The 22,467-nt window shown below is 31.5% G+C and overlaps 1 protein-coding gene across 3 annotated transcripts in view; it reads left to right on the forward strand.

Annotated features, from left to right (window-relative positions):
• The window catches only part of LOC108772916 (casein kinase I), a 34,436-nt gene that overhangs the window by 11,101 nt on the left and 868 nt on the right, over window positions 1–22,467 (forward strand). The window contains exons 8-9 of one of the 3 annotated variants that reach the window (XM_018538571.1): window positions 1,502–1,595; window positions 5,423–5,675. In XM_018538571.1, coding sequence (XP_018394073.1) covers window positions 1,502–1,595; window positions 5,423–5,534 — 206 coding nt within the window. In that variant the 3' untranslated portion in view covers window positions 5,535–5,675. Of the gene's footprint in view, window positions 1–1,501; window positions 1,596–5,154; window positions 5,225–5,422; window positions 5,676–22,467 lie in introns of those variants that run through there. The other 2 variants (XM_018538572.1, XM_018538573.1) reach the window with 2 other exon arrangements.

The following is a 22,467-nucleotide window of genomic DNA, read 5'->3' on the forward strand; positions in this document are numbered from 1 at the left end:
CTCCCTCCCCCCCCCTCTCAATTTATCTTACTTTGTTTATTACTGTTTATTATTTTGAAAGATTGCAATGGTTTTTATTGAAAAGTGTTGATAAATTTAATAAAATCTAAAATAATATGTTCTTTAAACAAGGTATACATGATAAAAATTTTGGAGGATAAAAAAAATTATGGAATTATCTATAATTAAAACAAACATATATTTAAAAAATCTCAGGCTTTATATTAAAAAAACTATTTAAAAATGTATATTATGAATATTTATTAAGAAAGATTGTATTAGCAATTAAGAAGTATGTCGGATTTTGTTAGTTTGTATGAATTTATATAGAATAATATTTTAATTTCAGAAATTTAAGTTTGTATAAAATATCAATGTCATTACTATTATTATATTCACATTGAAAATATTTAAATTACTGTATGTATAAATACAAACAAAAGTATTACATATCTAAATCAATAATAAAAATTAGATACAGCAGTCAAATGATTGTAATTTTGTAATGTAGAGAGCGATACTATTTTAGACTCAAATCCACACTTAGGTTGTTGTTACGGGTTTTTTAATATAAATTATGTTGTCTCTCGAAAATAGTCGTAGATTGCAGATTTACATATGGTGGGTATAACAATACAATATACGTACTGTAAAAAACGTGTGTTTTGCAATGTATAACGAGTGCTCTTCTCTACAATTGTTTTCTTCTTCCTACCTCCTACTTTTCTCTTCGAATTACCGATCAGTTATTTGCACGATTGAATGTACTGACCGAAATATGTCTGCGAGTTTATAAGAGAGCCGAGTTTTGTAATTTTTTTTGAAAATTTTTTGAACGAATATTGCTACTCCCTTATGACTGCTTTTGAATTTGTGTATAAATCCTGCTGCGTGTGTATCGAGAGACGGTAGGAAGCTTTCATGTGTATACATTATTTATACATGCAATGAAAAAGTATTCGTACAAGAAAATATTTTATTAAAAAAACTTAATAAGATTGGAAAAGTATTTATAGTAAATAAATAAATTAATGAGTAATTTGATACGCGCGCGAGTATGTTTTGTTCTAATGTAATCAAAAGCGCTCTGTGCTTTGTGTGTTCTTAATGTCTGAACTGTATGAATACTTTTTGTGCGTCCAAATAATACAATTTTTTATTTTCGTTTATTTTTAAGATAATATTTTTATTATTTTTCCTTTTAGGTAAACTAATTTTAAGAAATATACAATCTATTTTATTCTTTGTTAATAAATTTCTAATTAATGTTTATGTTTTAAAGATAAGACTTTTTATCTTTCTTATGCGAATACTTTTTGGACTCATTGTATATAAAATTGTATATATAAATATGTATACAGAGACCATAAAAGCAAATTTTAAGAAACAGCAGGATGGCAGTGAGTTATCGATACGAAAGAACATACATAGAACACGAATGTTGGTTGCATTTCTTGTGCGGTTTTTCATGCATTATGTTTTTTCTGATGATCTCTTTCAGCAGCGGGTGCGGTTGGACAAGAGCGAAGGATCAGTATGCGATTGCATCGTAGGGATACGCTAGTAACTGCAGGAGAAATGCAGCCCAAGTCCAAGTGAGTTGCTACACAATATAGAACGACTAAATCTACTAAACGGCTGGGTATAACTTGCTCTACTGAAATCCGCGGACATTTTCGAAGAATATGTAAGCTTACACAAACAATTAACTGTTTCGAGAAACGTTAGTTATTTCGGTTGTAATTAGTGTACAAATAAGACAGATAATAGGAAAGTTTTGACATTAGAATAGATAACATACAAAACTTTCTTTATTCTCATTATATATTTGGAATGATGCTAAAGTAGGTCACTGAATTTTGTAATTTTCTTCAATCAATTTGAATTTGAGTTTTTCTTATCAAAACATTGATATCCTTGGAATTATAATTTTTAAGAGTAGAAATATACAATAAAATTAGCATATTTCGTATCTTTTTTAAAAATAAGATTTAGATTTTTATTTTGTTTAATTTTTCAAATGTTTTCTATCAATTGAATAATTAAAAAAAACAGTGAAAAAGATAGAAAAATCAATTCCAGATTAGTTACACTATGCAATAAATGTTTGGCGACTTATTTTAGAATCACTTCATATATATAGAACTCTTCACATCGATAAATATTTAGAGCTTGTTACACTCTCGTTTTTTGGTTGCATGAATATTGCACATTTGGGGACAAAAATTATATTCTAAGCTTGTTTTCGATTCTACCTATATTTGTATATAGAGCTCTTGTGTGGCTATAATACTAAAGGTGACTTACACGATCAATAATGCTGATCAGTAATGTTGATAGTATGCATCAATATTTTTAATATTTTACAACCTTACACGATCAGTATTATTAACAATATATTTTCACTTTACTTTTACATTATCTATCGCACTTTGACGTATTGTGATATAGATTCTAATAAAACTGTACCTGATGCTCGAGAATCAAATTCCAGATCATTGTCAGTATTTGTTAATTCTGACAGTATTATTTTGACTGTGTAAGATCACCTTTAAGTATGCAAATTTCTATTATATTAATGATGGTGTAAGCTCTAATTTTTCAATTTTATCACTACATATTTATAGCTCTTATCAGATTTCACGATTTATTGGTGCGTGATAAAAAAACTGATTTTAAGGTTGCCATTTGTGTTATGCTTGTGCAAACGCTAGATCACATATTCGGTACGCGTTAGTTGAATGGAAGCTTAATTTTGGTAGGAAGATGGTGTCGCAATACCGTGGCATGGTACTTTAATTAATTATTCAATTATATTAATTGAGGATAAATGGAGATTGAAGAAGATGAAGGGATACATTTTGTCATTTGGAAAGAATTCTCAATGTGCACATTTCGTACAGGATGTCTCGTCATATTATTTTTTAATGATATATTTTTTAAAACAAATAATTCTTTGAATTACAAATGACTGAATATTATTTATTTTTCCGCAGATTTAATTTTGTAGAGGTGTAAGAGTAGAGAGTACATCTTATTTTTTACATACACATTTAGAGACTAGGTATGAAAATGCTGTAAAGTTAAAAAGTGACAACCTTCGAAATGAGTGTCTCATAATACTTTTGCTTCGAAGGATTATTTACAAAATTATCAGAATATGTCCATGACACGTAATAATGAAGACATCCTGTATATACCATTGATTTACGACGAATATTGAGTAAAAAAAAAACATCAAGAATATTATATTTATATTTATATAACTTACAAGCATTCTCTCCAAATGAAAATTAGAAGCTACTATTACTTACTATTGCTTGCTGTCAATTACACTTTCATAATATAAGATGTTTCGAGAAATGTGGCCATCTCTTACGAGCATGCAGATGAAAAAGATGAAAATAACTATATAAGTTCCTATAATTTTTTACGATGCCGGGATATTTATTTTCTAAATTAAGATCTCAAAAGTATGTTTTTTAAATAATTTAGAATAATTATTTCCATCTTAGTTAAAAGTTTTTTAAAAAATTACATTAGAATATGATTAACAATGACTAATATTAAAAAATATGCAACGCATAATATAATTTCTATATCGAAGAACATTTCTCTAATTGCCTGTGGCCTGGTCTACTATATAATTTTGAGGCTATCGCATGTACTTTTTTGACAAAGAAATAATTTTTAAATAATTTTTTTAATTGTTAGATTCAAATCCAGTTATACTTGATATTATTGGGATGCCAAATATTGCACAAAAATAAAAATTGTTGCTATTATTGTTTAATGAATATGGGACATTATACTTAAAAAAAAACAACATTTTTATAAACTGTAATTATTGTGTTTAAAAAATTCATTTTATAATATTTTATCATATATTATCGGTATGTTGTGACATTAATAATAGGATTGTATCTCATGCAAATTAAAAAAGTATTCAGTATAAAAATTAAGAATTAAATGGTCGTCAATAAAATTTATTAAAAAATGTGTAATTTCTAGAAGGCGCTAAATGTTTGCTTACTCTGAACAATGTTCCACTTTCAAACACAACTTTATATAACATACTAATGAACATCAAAATGTTTACGATTTTTTGTATCTAAAGTTTAGGCAAAATGCAAATTTGACATCTGTCACAAAAGTTACATCTTAAGAGTCATATATTTATTTTCTTAATTGTGTGACTGAAATCAATATTTTTTTTAAATAATACTTTAACGTTAATTTAGTGCGTGTTGTGTGGGGGCATCCTTTCGAATAACTGTACATGTAAACGTGCACGTTTTAACGTTCTGAATTTTTTCAAGCATTCGATACATCTGTTTTGCAATCTAATTAAAACATAGATACGAAAACCTATTCGGTATCGAAATTCACCAAAATTCCGCTTTATGTTTTTTCGTTGACTTTTTTTCAGGTAACCGAAAGCTATCGCACTAATTCTAAATGACAAAAATAGACAAAGAGGGAACGAAATTCTCTCCTGTGCCACGGTAGAGGACGCCGATCATGAAAAACTCTGATCATGGAGAAAACTTTCATCGCGTGCGAGCCTTCTCTCCAAGTTCATTCCTCCTCACAAGCTTGTCGGTATCATCAATTTATTCACACCGTTAAGAATCTTGCGCTAACGAGAGAGCTTTGTAATATCAGTATAATTTAGCGGTAAACGAAGAACACAAGTGACTCTTACATTACATCTTCATTCGATAATATCTCTCGATCATAAATCGAAACAGATTAAATGATGAAACGTGTTTTCGGAGGAGAGACATGTTGAAAGGAAGAACAACGAATATTTTAATGAAGATTGTTTCTTCTGAGATTTGCTATTAACATTTCTTTTTATACATTTTATATCCTCGCTATAACTACATTGCATTGTATCATATAGGATAATTAATTTTATTCAGTTTACGTCATTGTCTCGCTAATTCCAGTTGATTGTTCAATCTCACATTACGAAATCATAGACAAAAGGAGCCGAGTAAAAGCGAAACTGGGGAGATTAGATGTAACGAACGAGAGAAGGAGCGCCGGAAAAGAAAAAAAGAGAGAGGGAAGGAAAACCTTTAGCTCATTTATGTGGTGAAGACGGTGACGCGCTAATGTCGCTGTTTTGTGTATCTTTTGTTTTGGAAGCGCCAATGCGACGGCAATCGTCCCACCCACTCTGATGGTCAGACGGGCAAGCGTGCAACACAACAAGTGAATCAGCAGCAGCAATAGCGGACTTATCGTCATCGCAACGACCAGCAGCGTCGTTCGTCGGAAGCGGCGACTGGCGAGTACCGTTGTCTGCACAACGCTTTCCCATCCATTACCGCGAGCTGGAAGTGAATTTGCGTATGATATCGCAAGGCCATTCGGTGAACGGTGACCGACTTTTCCATATCACGATATCTCGAAGATCATCAATAATAAGACTGGCGCGTGCTGATGGTGGTGCTCTCGACATATACGACGTCCGTGAAAGTGCAGGCGATGGAAACAACCGCGACAGTTCCATGCCAAGAGGATGAAACGAAAGGATAAAAAGGGAGAAATTGTTCCTTAGTGCACGTGTCGAAAACGGAAACACGGCGTTGAGGCGAATTATAATAACAAGACGTGGCCAGCAACGTTTCATCGTGTTTTCAAGACGTAACGAAGCAGCTTCTTATTGCGGCGTGATTCTCAGGAGATTCGGCAGTCACGTGAGTCGAGTCCACTAGAACTTCTTTCTTGCAATCGGAGCCAGTTCTGTCTGGGGAACACCTCTCAACGGCGACGTTGAGGAGGACATAACGACGCTTAAAAATCACCGAACCCCTCGCGTCTTCTGCGCGCAGGATGGCGAAACGCGATCGTTTTTTTTTTTTTTTTTTTTTTTTTTTTTAGGTTTCGATGATGGATTCTCGCAGTTGTTCATAATATACATGTATAACAGCATAAGCGTACTTTGGACGACACATTCACGGCTTTTACAATAATGTGACGAGCTATGGTCAAACTTGGCCAGCTTTGCTTCCTTTGAATTCGTATCACATAAATACCATTCATGTGTGTATAAACTACAAGACACTTCTGTACGAGTAAAGCAAATTATATTCATCGAAGTTCGGTAGCGTGATTATAAATCGTTTCCAAATGGTAGCGGCTTTTGTCAGATAGTAACGAAGTGCGAACGCGCGTCGTAACGGAAAACTGCGAGGATATATTAAAAATCGTAGTATTCCGTATACGTCATATACATATATAAATATATATATAAATTGTTCTCGACTACAATAGTACGTATATTCTATTTGTAAATTTACATGTATCCTCTGTAACTTCTAAAAGCTTAAATTTGTTTAATGTTACGTAAGTCCATCTTAGTGACTTATGTAATTATCTGTTAATGAAATTGACTTGGCGAGATTATCGTTCGATTTTCACGAGGCAGCCACGAGAACCAATATGATTCCGTGTTAATATTATCGTATTCTGCTCCATTTAGCCGAATACATTTGTATAAATGTAGAATATTTTTTTGTATAAGTCGCAACGTGTACATAAACCAGATGCATCGATAATCGAGAAACTGACATGTGTAAAGCTATCACGAATTTTTGCACAAAATAGATACGATGTTTTCAAAAGATACAAACGGAGATATAGCTTCGTCTTAGTGTCGAGAAAATTATGGGGAAAAGCCAATAAATCCAGCCGCAATTAAAATTTTACGTGTTCGAAACCACTGAAACATAGTGTAGTGTCCTAAACTTGGAGTGTCGTTGCTCCAGCCGGGTCGGTGATAAAAATAGGCATCAGGGAATTATTCGTGTCCAAGAGAATAACAAAAAAGTCGCAAAGCATTTTTACGAGTTATTTTCCGAGAGAATTTTTATCGGAGATGGTATATATGATCTCTTTCTTGGTCTCGCTGAAGCGATTTCGCGTCGATTTATGGCACGGTGATAGAACATCAAGGTCGTCATTATTTCGCTAAGAAGTTCTAGTTAAACGATCATACAGAACGTAGTACAATGGGCGCGTAAGGAGAAGATGGTACGTCTAGTTTTTAGGAACAATTCGTTCGGTTGTGTTAGATAATAAGACGAAGAAGAAACACGATTGCGAGTTTCCGAGGAGCGTTTGTATCTTATCGGCATCGATCGGGCGTACTGTACAAGTGGAGTATTACACGTGTGACGGATTATGTACATCGCCGCGGTTCATATTACCGTTACCGTAATCGTGCGTTCTAAGGAGACGAGAGGTGTACGAAACCAAGCTCGAAAATGGACACGGGAAATGGTACTCGCCGTCTAATGACCGACGTGACCTCTCCTTGCTCCGCGACAAACCCACGTGCCCTTCCCTTTTGTACGGCAACAATATTAACCGAGAACGTAAGAACGAGCGATTTAACCACGCGTTCGGTTTTGCTCACCGTTTTTCTCCTTATCAATTTTATTTCCTTCGATGAATCAATCTTAAGAGATGAATGAGGATGTGATGCGTGACGAATTGCGCACGATACGTGTAAAAAAAGCGAACATCGGTGAGCATTACCGAGGCTTCATTCTACTAACGTGTGTATGTCCTGTGTTTGTAACAAATGTATGCATGTGTTTGTGTGCTTGTACGTCGATCATATGCGAAATTTTTGCGTGTAAGTACAGAAAGAGGAAGGAATGATGGATCGGGAGAGATAGAGAGTAAGGTACATGCGTACGTGCGGGCAAGCATACTGTCTTAAGCTCATCTTAAATAGGACGTAAAACACAAGTCACAGATCGTAAAAGCTTTGCGTCCATGTAGTCTATACAGATTCGTAGTGAGCAATCTATCATTCAATCTAACAAAAAGAATTGTGAACGAAGAAATATACAAAATGAGAATAAGGAGAGACGTAAGTTACATTCTTTCTTACTTAATAAATTAACTCTCGAGTATTACGGTATCCCATTTATGACACTTTTTAAAAATATGTTATATACATCACATGAAAATCATTGATCGTGAGTGATCGCATCGATACAGGACGTAAAAGTCGAAGTTTACCCAAACTTCGATGCGTCCTGCGTTTTGCATCGTGTAGTCTACTACGATCGGAATGTTGCGACCTGCGACTTTTGCGTTCTGCGTTCTATGTAGAATAAGCTTTAATGAAGAAGAGAAAAATACCGAGAGAAAAAATTAGACGCATCGCATTTACTTTGATCGAGCTCCCGTATTCGTATCCCATTAACGCATCTACAAAGCTCACGTATACACAGCCTCGTTTCGTATTAATAAAATAATTACGTGGATAAATAAGATACACACGCGATCAAATAAGATACGAATACGGATCGACGAAGGGACTTGGAACGTTCGTGTTACCGAATTAAGAATTCATCAATGTCCATCCGTTCCCATCTCATCGTCCTCGTCTTCTCCTGTCTCCCATCACCCTCCCCTCGCTTCGGTTTTCTTCCTAATGTTACGTCTTGCACGATATGTCGTACAAGGCACGTTCCATATGAAGAAGAGTGGAGAAAACGAAAAAAAAAAACGTGATAAAAATTATGCGTATAGATATAGTATACCGACACCGTGTTTTTCTATGTATCTTTTTTTTTCTTTTTTTTTTCATAGGGTACTACTATACTACTACTACTACTATTACTATCATATTATTACTATTATTACTACGACTATTACTGTTACAACTACTGCTGCTGCTGCTATTGCTAATTGTTATTATGTTGTATATCGTATAGTCGAATCTTGAATAGCAACGATCTACTCGAAACGAAGCGACGAGTGAAGGACGAAGACAAAGCGACGTGTTCGGGCGGAGTGCACATTCATGTATTCTTAGAGATCCAAGTATGTAAAAGATTGGACATCTTACGTTTAACTATATTTTCATGACCCGTTTAAAATAGAATGAAATAGACCGTGCGTCTTGAAAAATATAACAGATCAATCAATCGTATGGTATTCGATCTCTTTCTTAAGGATCTCTACATATTCCGATTATTACGTCTGTACACGAACCTCTTCATTTTCTTTCGCACAGAGTGAGGAGTGGCAAACTATTGTAATAAATTAGTTATTTGGAAAAATTCGATAATCACCAATTTCAACATTTTTCTCATGTTATCGTCTGCGTTTTATAACAAAACGTTTTAGACAATTTGATACTATTACATTAAAGTGAGTAAAATCTCGAGTAAAGACGAAGCCGACATAATAATGAAGGTTCGACACACAAATTTCACGAAAACCGTGAAACATTTAAATTTGAATTTGCATTAATTTTAACTACGTGCTAAATCGAAGATAAATGATACGTGATATATATAAAAATAATCTCAATCTTATGTATATTTCTCCAAACCGAAGCAAAAACGAGCATATCTCTACAAGACTTTTTTCTTAATTTATCGATCCCCCCTATACACGCTCCCGAAGTTTTGTATAAACCTTTTTTAAGGATTAATATATTCTAACGCTGTGTCGAGTAAGGTAAAAATTTTGATATGATGAGTACCATATCAAAATATATACATATGTTTTTTTATCTTTTCAAAGATTTTGAAAAAAAACATTGACTAGTTCAATAATATTTATTACTCGTGAAGATTGGTTTCCATGAAGAAGACCTTTCTACACTCTCGACAACTTTACACAATAATTATATCGTTAATCACATCCGAAGCTTAATGTGTTACCTCTTTCGAGTGATCTTTCGCGCTCAAACAAATCTCATTTATTGCTTTGGAGAAGTTTCTCTGAATCAACGACGTTAGTTATCAAACTCATTTCTACACCGATGGGGGAAATGTTTACATACTCCAATGTTTATTATTTCAACAAAGTCGAAGCTATAAATAAGTCCATTGCTTTTTACGCCTGCTGATATGATCTCTCTTTTTTTCGCGGCAGCCAGAAATCATCATCGTAATTATTATTTATACTCACTTATTACATGCGACTCGTTATTACAAAAGACTTTACTAGCAATGAAACAAAGCGAATTTCATCGTCACATCTCAAAGTAATATCCTGATTGTTAATAAACATAAAAAATTTCGAACATAATTACAATAAAGCAATATGACTATTCTATTGTGAGTTTATTGTATTATAGTCATCGGAGGGGAGATTTTCCGACTTTCTATTTCTGTATCTACTAATATCTAACAATATGTATACATTATATGTATACTAGATCAAGAAGATTTTCTGTGCGAATTGTCATTTGAAGAGAGAAAAAAAAACACTGCCAGCGCAAGTGAAAGTTCTTGCGTTTTCCTGTTTTTGACTGATTAAAAACACGTGCGACGACGATCTGAATTTGTCGCTTCGTCCTCGTATCATCACAAATTTGTCGAGCGGGAAATCTCAAGGTGATCGATGCCATCGCGAAGAGGAGCAGCGATAATTCCTCCCCGCGTTATTTTCTTTTCTCTTTTTTTAATTTGCGCGGTTTGCACGAGCGTGAGGTCCAATCGAGGAATGACGAAAATTAATAATTGTATAAATCAATCAGAAACTTACATTACAATTATATACAATTTTGTTAATAGGCTTCATAATAATTGATTAAAATTTGCATTTGACATAAATTATTGTGTTATTGAGACACAAAATTGTAATTGCTTCTTTTTTTACTTACTACATATTTCTACATCATTAAATAATTTATTTTCCGCATTCTGCGATCGGACCAGTGCAGTGGCTTTGGACACGAAAGGTATGCAAACTGTCGCGTGAATGAAAATTGTAATTTTTGAAAAAGAAAGAGAGCGTGCGTATGTATATTCTTTTTTTTCGTTGCACGATTGTGGATCGTAGGTAACGAGTCGTACGCGCTTGTTTGGCCGGCCTAGGGGAGCTTTCGCGAATATGTCCGAATAGATGTAGAGCGTTCAGAGAGTCTCAAATGACGGCTTTAATGGCCTCCCTCGGCGATAGGATGTCACGATGACTACGGCAAGTGTCAATGATAAATTCGCGATCGATGTATTTTAAGTGTACTAATTGAAATGTGTATCGAGGCGAATGGTTTGTATATATACAATTATTATTATAATCTATTGAAACAAGAAGAATATTATGATAATCTGTGCAAGTGTGCTTGAGAAGAAGCAAAGAAAGAAAGTGAAAGTGAGGAAATGAGAGAGAGAAAGAGAGAGAGAGATTAGATAAAGTGTCCGTTAAGGTGTGACGAAAAGAGCGGCAACACCGAGAACAAATAATAAATACTGTAAAACTGTCTTTGTGTACTATATGATAAAGAAACGACACAACTATACCTATAGCATTTTGATCAGTAAGAGAGAGAGAGAGAGTGTATATGCGTGTGTGTGTGTGTGTGTGAAGGAAGATATGGTCTGTTCAACACAAGGTGTGTGTATAGCCCTGTTTCTCGATTACTTTGCATTTGTACTTCGTTCCGTCTTGGCGGGAAAGTGTTAGGAATATAATCGGTAGTCGAATGATGAGAATGTTGACCCATATACATCTGCAAGTTTCTTTTTTTTCTCCCCAGACTCTTAGAATGATTAAGAATCGACATTTCGAGTGATCTCCTTTCTATCTTTAAAATGCAGTATATTTTAATAATTTTTTTTTTACTCTATCATTAATCTGAAAGAATTTCTCTTTTAATTATTCGATTCCTAATAATCTGAAATATTCGTTCTAATTTGTGATGGAATATTTCAGTTATTAGGTTATTATTATTAGGCTAATATTACTTTCAATGTCGCTTGCGTAGTAAATCACTAGCAATTGATACAAAATGTTGCGGATATGCACGGTGTAAATGGGTTAATTTATACACATCTTCGTTGCACTGCGGAGTGCATTTCCTTTCGTTGTATCTCGCACTTGCTAGATTACGTAAACTAACGTTATTACGTATATTATTAAAAACATTAATATATATACAAAATTGTCAATATTTGATGGTTCATCGTTTTTAGGTAAAAATATAATACGTATATTATTTATATTTATACATATATATATATATTACATTTTTGTTTAAAAATGATAAACTATCCAATTTTGACAAAAATTGACAATGCTGTATTCATAGAATGTTTATTTAATAATATAAAGCAATTACTTCTCATCACGTTTATATGATAAGAGGAAGCGAGAGCGCGAGACAGCGAAAGAACTCTGCTTGTTAATCTATAATAATTTGCGATATTAATGTAAATTAAAGCTAGCGTTAACGTTGTTTGGAAGAAAGATTGCGTTTAAGAAATTTGATCTTTTCGCATTATATTCTGGCTGAAACGTAATTAAGACGATCAAGGATTGTCTGGTGAGATAACAAAACGCAATATTGTTACTCGTTTAAGTTTTACCCGGTGGAATCGGTTAATAGTGATTACGAGTAAAGTGTGTTTTGGCGGTAGCAAATTCGTTATCTGTCTCAATACGTACATGCGAATTTGCTTTTAGGAATAGCTAGGTATGTTGCGCGTCCATATCGTTTAAACGTGTCTCGCAATTGATAAAATACGGGTGTGTTATATATTTTAATTTTGTTTTACATTCAATACTTGGTTCGTACCGAGATATTGCAATATAACGCAGCAAGATGCCCTGGAAAGAACTGTATCTGAAAAAAAGCTTCGAACACGATTTTTCCACGCTTAAATTTTGCTTGGAAAAATAGTAACCTTTTAACGTACAATTAAAGGTCGGCAATGCCTATGTCATTTCGATTTTTAAAATCAAAGATGATAAAAATAGAAAGAATCCAATTACGATTCTTGCAACTTACATTCACGTATATGATTCATCAAGTACGTCATAATCTTTAATTAAAAAAACTTTTTGTTTTTTTTTTTCTGTAACATTGTGAAATGTAACATAAACACTGCACTATAAGTCTGATATATATTATATAAAAATAATTCTAAATGTAGTGTCTTTATATAAGATACTACATTTATTTTTATTCTTTGTTTTATTTAGCCAATATTAAGAATTGTACGATCGTTATATACTTACTCAATCGAACGAAAACCATTTTGTTAATGAAAAGATATAAGTAGATGTAATTTATAAATCATTACATACGTTACTTTATTTTTCTTATCTACGACATCTCAATTCAAACATGTTCATCAATTTGAACAAACATAATGAACTACTAGACTTTCGATTAAACTTTTTATAAAATCCGAAATCTGATGTGACATGCGTAATAGTTGACAGATAAAATGTATTATATACTTTTTCGGACACCCGGTAATTTGAGACACATCACGATATGTAGAAAAATGTTCAAGCGGTGGGTCAAGAGATAAATTCAATTTGCATTGTTTCGTTTAGCATACATATTCTCCGTTTCTCCATCGTGTTATGTTCACCATAGGAGCAAATTAAGAGCCGAAAGAGAAGCGTTCTTTAGATCGGATGCAGCCACGGCAGAGGAGAGCTCGCGAATTATATAATTATACGTATGTGCGTTAGTATTTTGGGGTAGAATATTTTCGAAGATACTTGCGAAAGAAAGACTCTTACTCGCCAACGTGAGTAGTCGTCTTGCCCGTTCACGGCTTTCTCTGTCGCCGCCTGTTTGTCGAATCTAGTTGACGATGAAGAAGAGAAGAAACAAAGCATTTTTTTAAATTAAACTGAAACAAACGAAACTTGTGCTTGTTTTGTTGTCAATTCTGTTATTCTTTTGATAATCCTTGAATCCTTCATGATAATCCCATCGAACCTTACGTCAATTAAATACATATTGCAATAATCTTTATTAGTTCTTTTATGCAGCATAAAATTGTATCCTCCATAACAAAATAATTACTATTATTTACAACATATTTTTCACAAATATTGAATTTTGGATAGATTATTGTATCTTTGTAAAGATTATTATAATAATAGATGTTTTTTTCTTTCTTAAGATGACAAATTTTTTGTTTATGTAACTAAGAAACCACCATCAATGGGCAAGCAGACGCCATTGATCATAGAACTTTGGTCGCTTAATAAATATACAACAGGATCCACTACCTCATCGACATCTACAACACAATATTTTGATTCGATTAAAAAAATTCTGTGCTTTTTTTTTAACTAATGCACAGAATATTATATTAGATGCGATAGTTTGAATTCTTGTAAATTTCTTGCAAACCGACGAAAAAATAACTACATAAGTTCATAAAATAGCTATATATATATATATATGTTTAATTAGTTAAAAGTATCATAATTACATATATATATATATATATAATTATAATACTTTTAACTAGTTAAATCTACAATTAATTGTGTATCAAGTCAAATTAAAATTTTTTAGAATTATTAATTTAAATATTTCTATTTTTGAGACAAAAATCTCACATATCAAATGCTAACTATCATTTATTGATTATATTCTTTTTATACCTTTTTATATCTTTTTACAGGTCATATGTCAGTACGTCGTGTTGGTACGAAGATCATCCATTTAGTGAATAATACATTTGTGACAAAATATTACATAATGAAATATTATCATGCCGTGGGATGATCACGAACTGACGAATAATGTTTTAATTCGTATAAAGACGATTACTATACATATCATTGAAAAATTCATTTGACAGATTTAAATTATCAAATTATGTTAATATTATTATTACGAGTGATAAATTACGAATTAATATTTATAGAGCGTAAGATTTACGAATTATTCACATACGGATAAAATACATTTCACACGTTATATTAATTCGATGGAAAAATAATAAATTAAATTAGATTACATTTGTTAATTTCTTAAATCTCGATAAAAAAATATCCATGTAAGAAACATACCAGCGAATCGACCGAGCGGAATTTTGTTGATCATACTTTGTGCTTTCTGCGGATCGCTCCAACCCAATTTTCCCCTTTCCGTCATCACGACTGTAGGTCTGACACTATTGACTCTTATGTTGTGCGACCCCAGTTCGAGAGCCATCGACCTAAATATCACAAGACGCAAAAACTATAAGATGTTCCAAAAATCAAAAACATGAAATTAAAATTAATATACTTTTTTCTAAAATATTAGATGTAGTTATAATACAGTGTTAAATAATAAAAGACTGAAAAAAAATTTAAGTAGCATTTACATAATCTCATTCAACATTTTATTTTAACAAAATTTTAATTAACCTTTTCTAATCTAAATTAAGAAAAAGTCGACATCAAATATAAATATGGAAATTTTAATTGAATTCTTTTATATTTTTCTAATTCATCAACATTATGTATTTTTACATATCTATTCATAAAAATTGAATCACGACAAATTGCCGATTTTTTCTAATTGCCAAACACATCGGTTAACATTAAGCTTTTGTTTTATAAATTACAGGGATATTAATAATTATTATTTCACTTTGTCAACATATCAAGAGCTGCCTTCGACGTGGAATAAGCAGCATAACCCTTCAATGCTGCCTGAGCAGCTTGCGACGATACATTTACAATACTGCCACCGCTTTTGCGTTTCATCAAATTCTCGGCTATAATCTGGGACACATTCAGTACAGCCTTCACATTGACATCGAAAAGTAAATCAAATATCTTGGGCGTGATATCAAAGAATGGTTGAACACGTGAGACAGCAGCGGCATTGTTGACCAATAGATCGATTGGCAGGATACTTTGAACAGCCTTTCTAGTTGCATCCCAATCGCGAAGATCAACGCAAATAGGCTGAATCTTCGGATCAATCGCCACCAAGCTATCTAAGTTCTCTTTTGTTCTCGAGAGCGCAAATACCTGTCCTTTATATTTGGAGAGACGAAGGGCTATTTCCTTCCCAATTCCTGCGTACAATTATATATATATATAATGATAACCAAATAAATATATTTTAGTACAAAATAAAATATATATTCGTATACTTATAATTATTTTAAAAATCGAACCTCATTTATATTTCATTATACGTATTTTAATAATACTATCAATTCAGTCTAAATAAATTTATCAGAGTTACACGCAAAAAAAGAATCTTTTACGTTATTAGAAACAGAGCTATAAATTTAAACTCGGGATAAGAAACTTGTAGTGTCTTTTATTAATCTTTCAAATTTAAATTAACTAGTAGTTTTTTGAACATAGCCGAAACACTACCGCGGCTTCTGATGTGACAATAGCTGAATTCATAGATGCAAATAAGAACGAAGAAACATCGCGTTAGTTAGTTTATTATTATTGACTAATTATATAAAAATTTTAAAATTGTACTAAAAATGTGACTGAAACGTTTACTCTCATATTATTATAATTAATTTGAAATATATGACTTGGCAATTAACATCCTACGCTTGTGGCTGTATGCTTATTAATTTTATGTTGTTTATATTGAGCCACGTTAAATTTTGTATCTTTTAAATTTTATTAGAACGCAAACATTAAAATGCGTTACCAGTTATCTTTCTTTAAATTTATTAGAATATATTTTGGGTTCCAGATTTACTTTCAGTTAAAGAGCTGTATAAAACTAATGAGAAAAAAGACACTAACAAGGGAGGATCAGGTGACTCACCCTGGGATTTCAATCCCAATTTTTTTGGTGATTCTAGAGGTGAAAAAAAAAGACCCGTGTCCCGGCGTTTGATTGAATAGGCCTTAGTTTCTGAGTAATTTTGTGAAAATTGGCCATATCCGAAGCGCGCCGCGTCGCGCTGTATGAACCTTCCCGGTAGCGATGCTTCCAACCAATGCAAGTGTAAGATTAAGAATATTTTTTCTAAGAATCTGCATCAATGAAAGTTTAATACTAATCCATATAAAGAATTTTTCACGTATAGATAAAAATTATTTTCATAAGTCTTCGCTTTAAAAAAATCGAAAGATTAAAACATAATTTCAAACAAAAAATGTTAAAATTAGAATTACAAGATGCGTATAAACAACTGTCAAAAAGTCAAGAACTATTTATTAATTATATATAGATCCATTAATAACTCATTACCTATGGACATTTGTAATTCGTTTTTCCGTCGGCAAGAACTGAAATTTAATAAAAAAAGAAAATAATAAAATTAATAATTTACGAAAGTCTCTTTCTTCCAAAAAAATAAAAAAAAACATAAAATATATATAATATAATATACTTATTAAAGAAGCAAATAATAAAAACAATCAAAGTTCAGATTTCACTCCTACTAAAATAGATAAAATTTCTACACATGATGTTATAAACGATTCAATTGAAAAATTAAAATAAATGTTAAACCTGAAGCTTTTGGTGTCGACTATAAATTTGACAACATTAATGAAAATTGGATGATTAATTTAAGTGATAAAAACATTCCAAATAATATTAAAGTATATATATATATATGTATATATAATTTTCAAAATTAATTAATTTTAAAATAATTAGGCCAAAGATTTAATTGCCCTAATAATATAATAAATAAAGGAAAAACAACAATTGAATTTATTAAACATATAGAATATAATGTAAACAAATGTGAGATTGAAGTACACAATTCAGTAAGAAATATCGATTTTACAAAAAATTTAATACAGTTACCCAAATATTCCTAATAATATGCTAATTAAAAAAGGTATTAAAAAATTAAAAAAATATGTGATTAACCATCCACACACACAGACTCATTAATTACCAGTGCAGACAAAGGCAACACCACAATACTACTTAATATAAATAATTATAACAATAAAATGCACGAAATTTTATCAGACCAAAAAATACATATATAATAATAAATTAAAATCCTATAAAATGACGACGGAAATACGAACACTTTTAATGAGTTAAAAAAATTAACATTATATTGATTAATTGACATACAATGGACTTTATATTTCAGACGGAGATTTACCAAGATCCTATCGTTCACAAAAGTAAAAAAGGTTTATCCGTTGAGAATAATTGTTGATTGCATATATATATATATATCCTTTTTTCAATTTTGCAACTTTTTTAAAAAATGTCCATTTAATGAATTTAAAAAAAGCAGTATTAATTGTTATAAATTCGACAAATTTAATAATCTAACTTATAAACAATTCTTCGGCTTTCCCATGGGATCTCCATTGTCTCCCATTTTAGCAAATTGCGTTTCGTAAGATTTAGAAAAAGACGTTTTTCAAATATTATCATCTCAAATTCCATTTTCTTACCGTTATGTAGACGATTTTAGCTGCGAAAAAATATCAAATTGATACAATTTTAGATACATGTAATTCGTATAACGAAAGATTAAATTTCACAGTTGAATATATAGCGATAACGGAGGATAATCAATTTTTTAGATATCAAATTGTTAACGGAGAACAATGTACAATCGTTTTTGATGATTACAAAAAACCGATTAATTCAGGGAGATATCTTAATTTCTATTCAAATCATCCAATGGTACATAACGAAGACGTGATTGTTGCACAGCTAGACAGAATACTGTTTTTTGCAAATCCAAATTCTACGAAAATAATATTAAGTCTTTAATCAACACTTTTTTAAATAATGCATATCCGTTGAAATTTATTTTTTCCATTATTAATAAAAGAGTAAAACAAAGAAAATTAAAATCGGCCAAATAGGAGCAGCGCGGTAAGTCGTGCGCAAATTAATAGAATAAATATTTACTAAGTCATATCTTCTAACCCAATATGAGTGAATCATCTGCCCGGGTCTTACATAATTCTCGTAAAAAACGGACTGTAAATTGAATATTGGGTTACAGGATATGACTTAGTAAATATTTATTCTATTAATTTGTGCACACGACTTACCGCACTGACTCTTATTTGGCCGATTTTAGTTTTTTTCGTTTTATTGAAATATAAGGAGTCCGTTATTAATTATTATATACAGTAAAATTTTTATCTTTCAAATCAAATTTTGATAATATAAAAATTCACAATAATGATTCGATGGATAATAAAAAAAAATTCTTCACTGTTCCATACCTTCAGAATCTTTCTGAAAAATTTAATAGTATTACAAGAAAATTTAATTTTAAGTTGGTCTATAGACTAATGAATTCATTACATTGCTTCATAAATAGAAGAAGACAAAATCAAAAAAGAAGAACGGTCAAATGTAGTCTATCAAATGTATTGGTTGAATTCCAAGGCTTCATACGTGAGCCAAACAAAACGAAAATTAAACACTCGTCTATGGGCCGATTGTTTCATCTTTTGGTGGAGTTTATACTTGTTAGGTAAATCTGGCAATTCGCGCACGTGATTGGATAATCTTGCTACTTACCAAGTAGATAAACGTTACCAAAAGATGAAACAATCGGCCTTAAAAGAACATAAAGCGAATATAAAGAAGCGATCATCGTTGTGGAATGTCGGTTGTTTTCCAACATCAATTAAAACATGATCATAAAATTGACGCAAAACAAAAATTTTCAATTCAAAAGCATCCTATTATAAAAGAATGATATCGAAGATGACACATATAAAAAAACAAGATATATCTTTAAATAAACAAAGCGATACACAGAGATTTCCTGAAATTTTCGTGTCCATAATAGAATATTTTACTCTCCCTTTTTAGTGTTTCCCTCGTTTCTCTATCACACATACAAATACAGTTTAGACTTCGGACATGTGAAGAACCATTAAACAAAAACATCTCAAGCAATCTAACAAAACAGCGAAAAAGATTCCTCCGTTGGTTTAAAGAGCCCACTGTTATATTACTGACATACAAAAATTAAAACCACCGTTCTTATAAAAAAAAAAAATACTGGTAAGTTTTTATGATGGAAAACAAATAATTTGTACAATTCATAATTGAATTCATCATTGTTCAGAATCTGGAAATCCGGGATTAGAAACAGAGCTATAAATTTAAATGTGACAACGATTGAATTCGTAGATGCAAATAAGAACGAAGAAACATCGAAAAGTTAGTTTGTTTATTATTGTTGAATAATTGTATAAAAATTTTTTAATTGTATTGAAGATGGTCAGATTGTGACCGAAACGTTTATTCTTATATTAATTAATTTGAAATATATAACTTGGTAATCAACATCCTGCGCTTGTGGCTGTATGCTCATTAATTTTACGTTATTTGATTCAATATTACTGATCAGTATTATGGATAGTGTTACCTTAGAGAAGTTGTAGTACTAATTTTTTCATTTTAGAAAGTATCTTTTGAGAAAAATTAACACAGAAGCGTTCAAATTCATGAAATTATATGAAATTAATATGGAAAACAAAAATGTACCTTGACCAGCGCCGGTTACAAGAATACGCTTTCCTGCAAAGTTGATATTCATGATTGTTAACTACCGATTGTTGACTACTGACTACTGACTCGTACAACAGGTACATAAATAATCCCACCGACGCGATCCCTGACATTCTTCCTCCTTAGTGCTCCATCCAATTAATGAGCATATGTGAGAATAAAATTTACAAAAGCATATTGGGAGGGAGACAGTTAAGGCGACCATTACGATAAAGCTCATTTTGATAAAGCTATATTTGCCTTGGACGAATTAGTCGATACGTTGTTTTGCTTTTTGTCTGCTTTTTCTTCAATGGAGATAACATTTTTATATATTGATGATTAATAAAATATTTGAAAAATTTATTTCCCACATTTTTACGTATGACATATATTTAAATATTTTTTACAATATTAATACATACAATATACGTAAATATATAAAAAAAACACTTTTGCGTGTTTTATGCAATGTTTTGCAAGCGATTTATATTATTTCCACTTATCATATAAATCGATATCACATAAAAGTTTTATATGTTTACATTAACATAATATTTATACCTGAACAATATTTTTTCAAAGAAATCTATAAAATTATGGCATCTTCCTTTTTTCTGAAGAAATATATAACAAAATAGAACTATTAGAGGACTAAGAGCTAGTTATGTATTAAAGAACGTTTAATTTAAAAACAAAAATAAAAATAATTACATAAATAAACGTTTCGTCGCCGATCGGGTAATTCACAATGTTACAGTACAAATACATTATAATTACATGTTCAAAAAAGGATACTAAAAATAAAAAGGATACTTAAACCTTTTTTATCTAATAATAATATATTACCCCATGAAAAGTAACTGATATATTACAATATTAATAAAGGTGCCAGTACAAAGTGAACATACAGAAAGTGTATGCAACTTTCGGCCAATTTTCGAATTGCCTCCGCCTTCCGCTGTTCCCCTCATCTCACTCCCCAGCGCGCAGATCAAATGTCGCTCGAGCATCGTGTGGCATTTGGATAAACATATACAGAGTAACCCAGAACTGATTTGTATGAATTTAGGATTATTTTCGTGTGCAGGATTAAACTGAGCTGAAAAATTCTCTACCATTTTGCAATTTTCGGAATAGTTATATCTAATGAGTTGAATATCTAAAATTAACGCACAAGGCAATTTTAAGATAAATTTATATAAGATAATAATAGGAAAAAAGGCTACGAGCCACAAATTTGTTATTATAACTAATATACGTAGTCTCCCCAACATTGTTAAATACTTAACAACTTACAAAATTGTTAAATACTTAGTAAAGTTGCCTCATTAATTTTACCAGTTTATTCGGCATTTTGTAGGAAAAAAAAATGGACTCTTTTATATATACATATAGCAAAATATTAGAGGATTTTTCCATACATAGTTCACTTTATCTGCACAAAAATAGTCTCAAATATTCTGAGACATATTCTATGTGTATGTGTATAGGTATATCATATGTGTATATTTTTTATATAGATTAACAAACGATTTGGCTAAACATATTTCAAAAATGATTGTTTCTACTTTCCCGAACGAAGTAGCAACAATCTATTACGTTCCACCTGTATTTAAAAAAGATTTCGGCGATTAAGGGGACTAGACTACATACGTGGTAAATAAAATTCACACATTACTTTAGCAACCAAAATCCTGCTTGACCGTCATTAGGCCTATATTTATCTGTGTTTATAAATACCAACGGTCCAACACATATCGTAATTTTAAAAAAGATTCCATTAAAAAAAAATCAAAAATATCATGTGGCAAGTTGATGAATAAGTGGAGATATGACGACGCTGATGAGAGCCTGTCATCGGATTCGGCGTTAAGATCTGTTTCTCCACTTATTCATCAACTTACCACATGATATTTTTGATTTTTTTAAAATGAAATCTTTTTTAAAATTACGATATGTGTTGGACCGTTGGTATTTAAACACAAGGTAAATATATAGGTCTAATGACGGTCAAGCAGGATTTTGGTTGCTAAAGTAATGTGTGAATTTTATTTACCACGTATGTAGTCTCCTTAATAGATCTTTTGATCACCTGCAGGTGATGAGCCATTTTTGGCTCATTAAACGCAAAAAACCCGCGTTTGGGCGCACGTGGGATTGAACTCGGGTCTACAGATCGCAAGTCAATCGCAACGAGCGGTGAGCCACTCGCATGAAATATACATGTTACTTATATAATAATAAAT

The sequence above is a fragment of the Cyphomyrmex costatus genome, unplaced genomic scaffold (assembly GCF_001594065.2).
Source record: "Cyphomyrmex costatus isolate MS0001 unplaced genomic scaffold, Ccosl1.0 scaffold193, whole genome shotgun sequence".
NCBI lineage: Eukaryota > Metazoa > Arthropoda > Insecta > Hymenoptera > Formicidae > Cyphomyrmex > Cyphomyrmex costatus.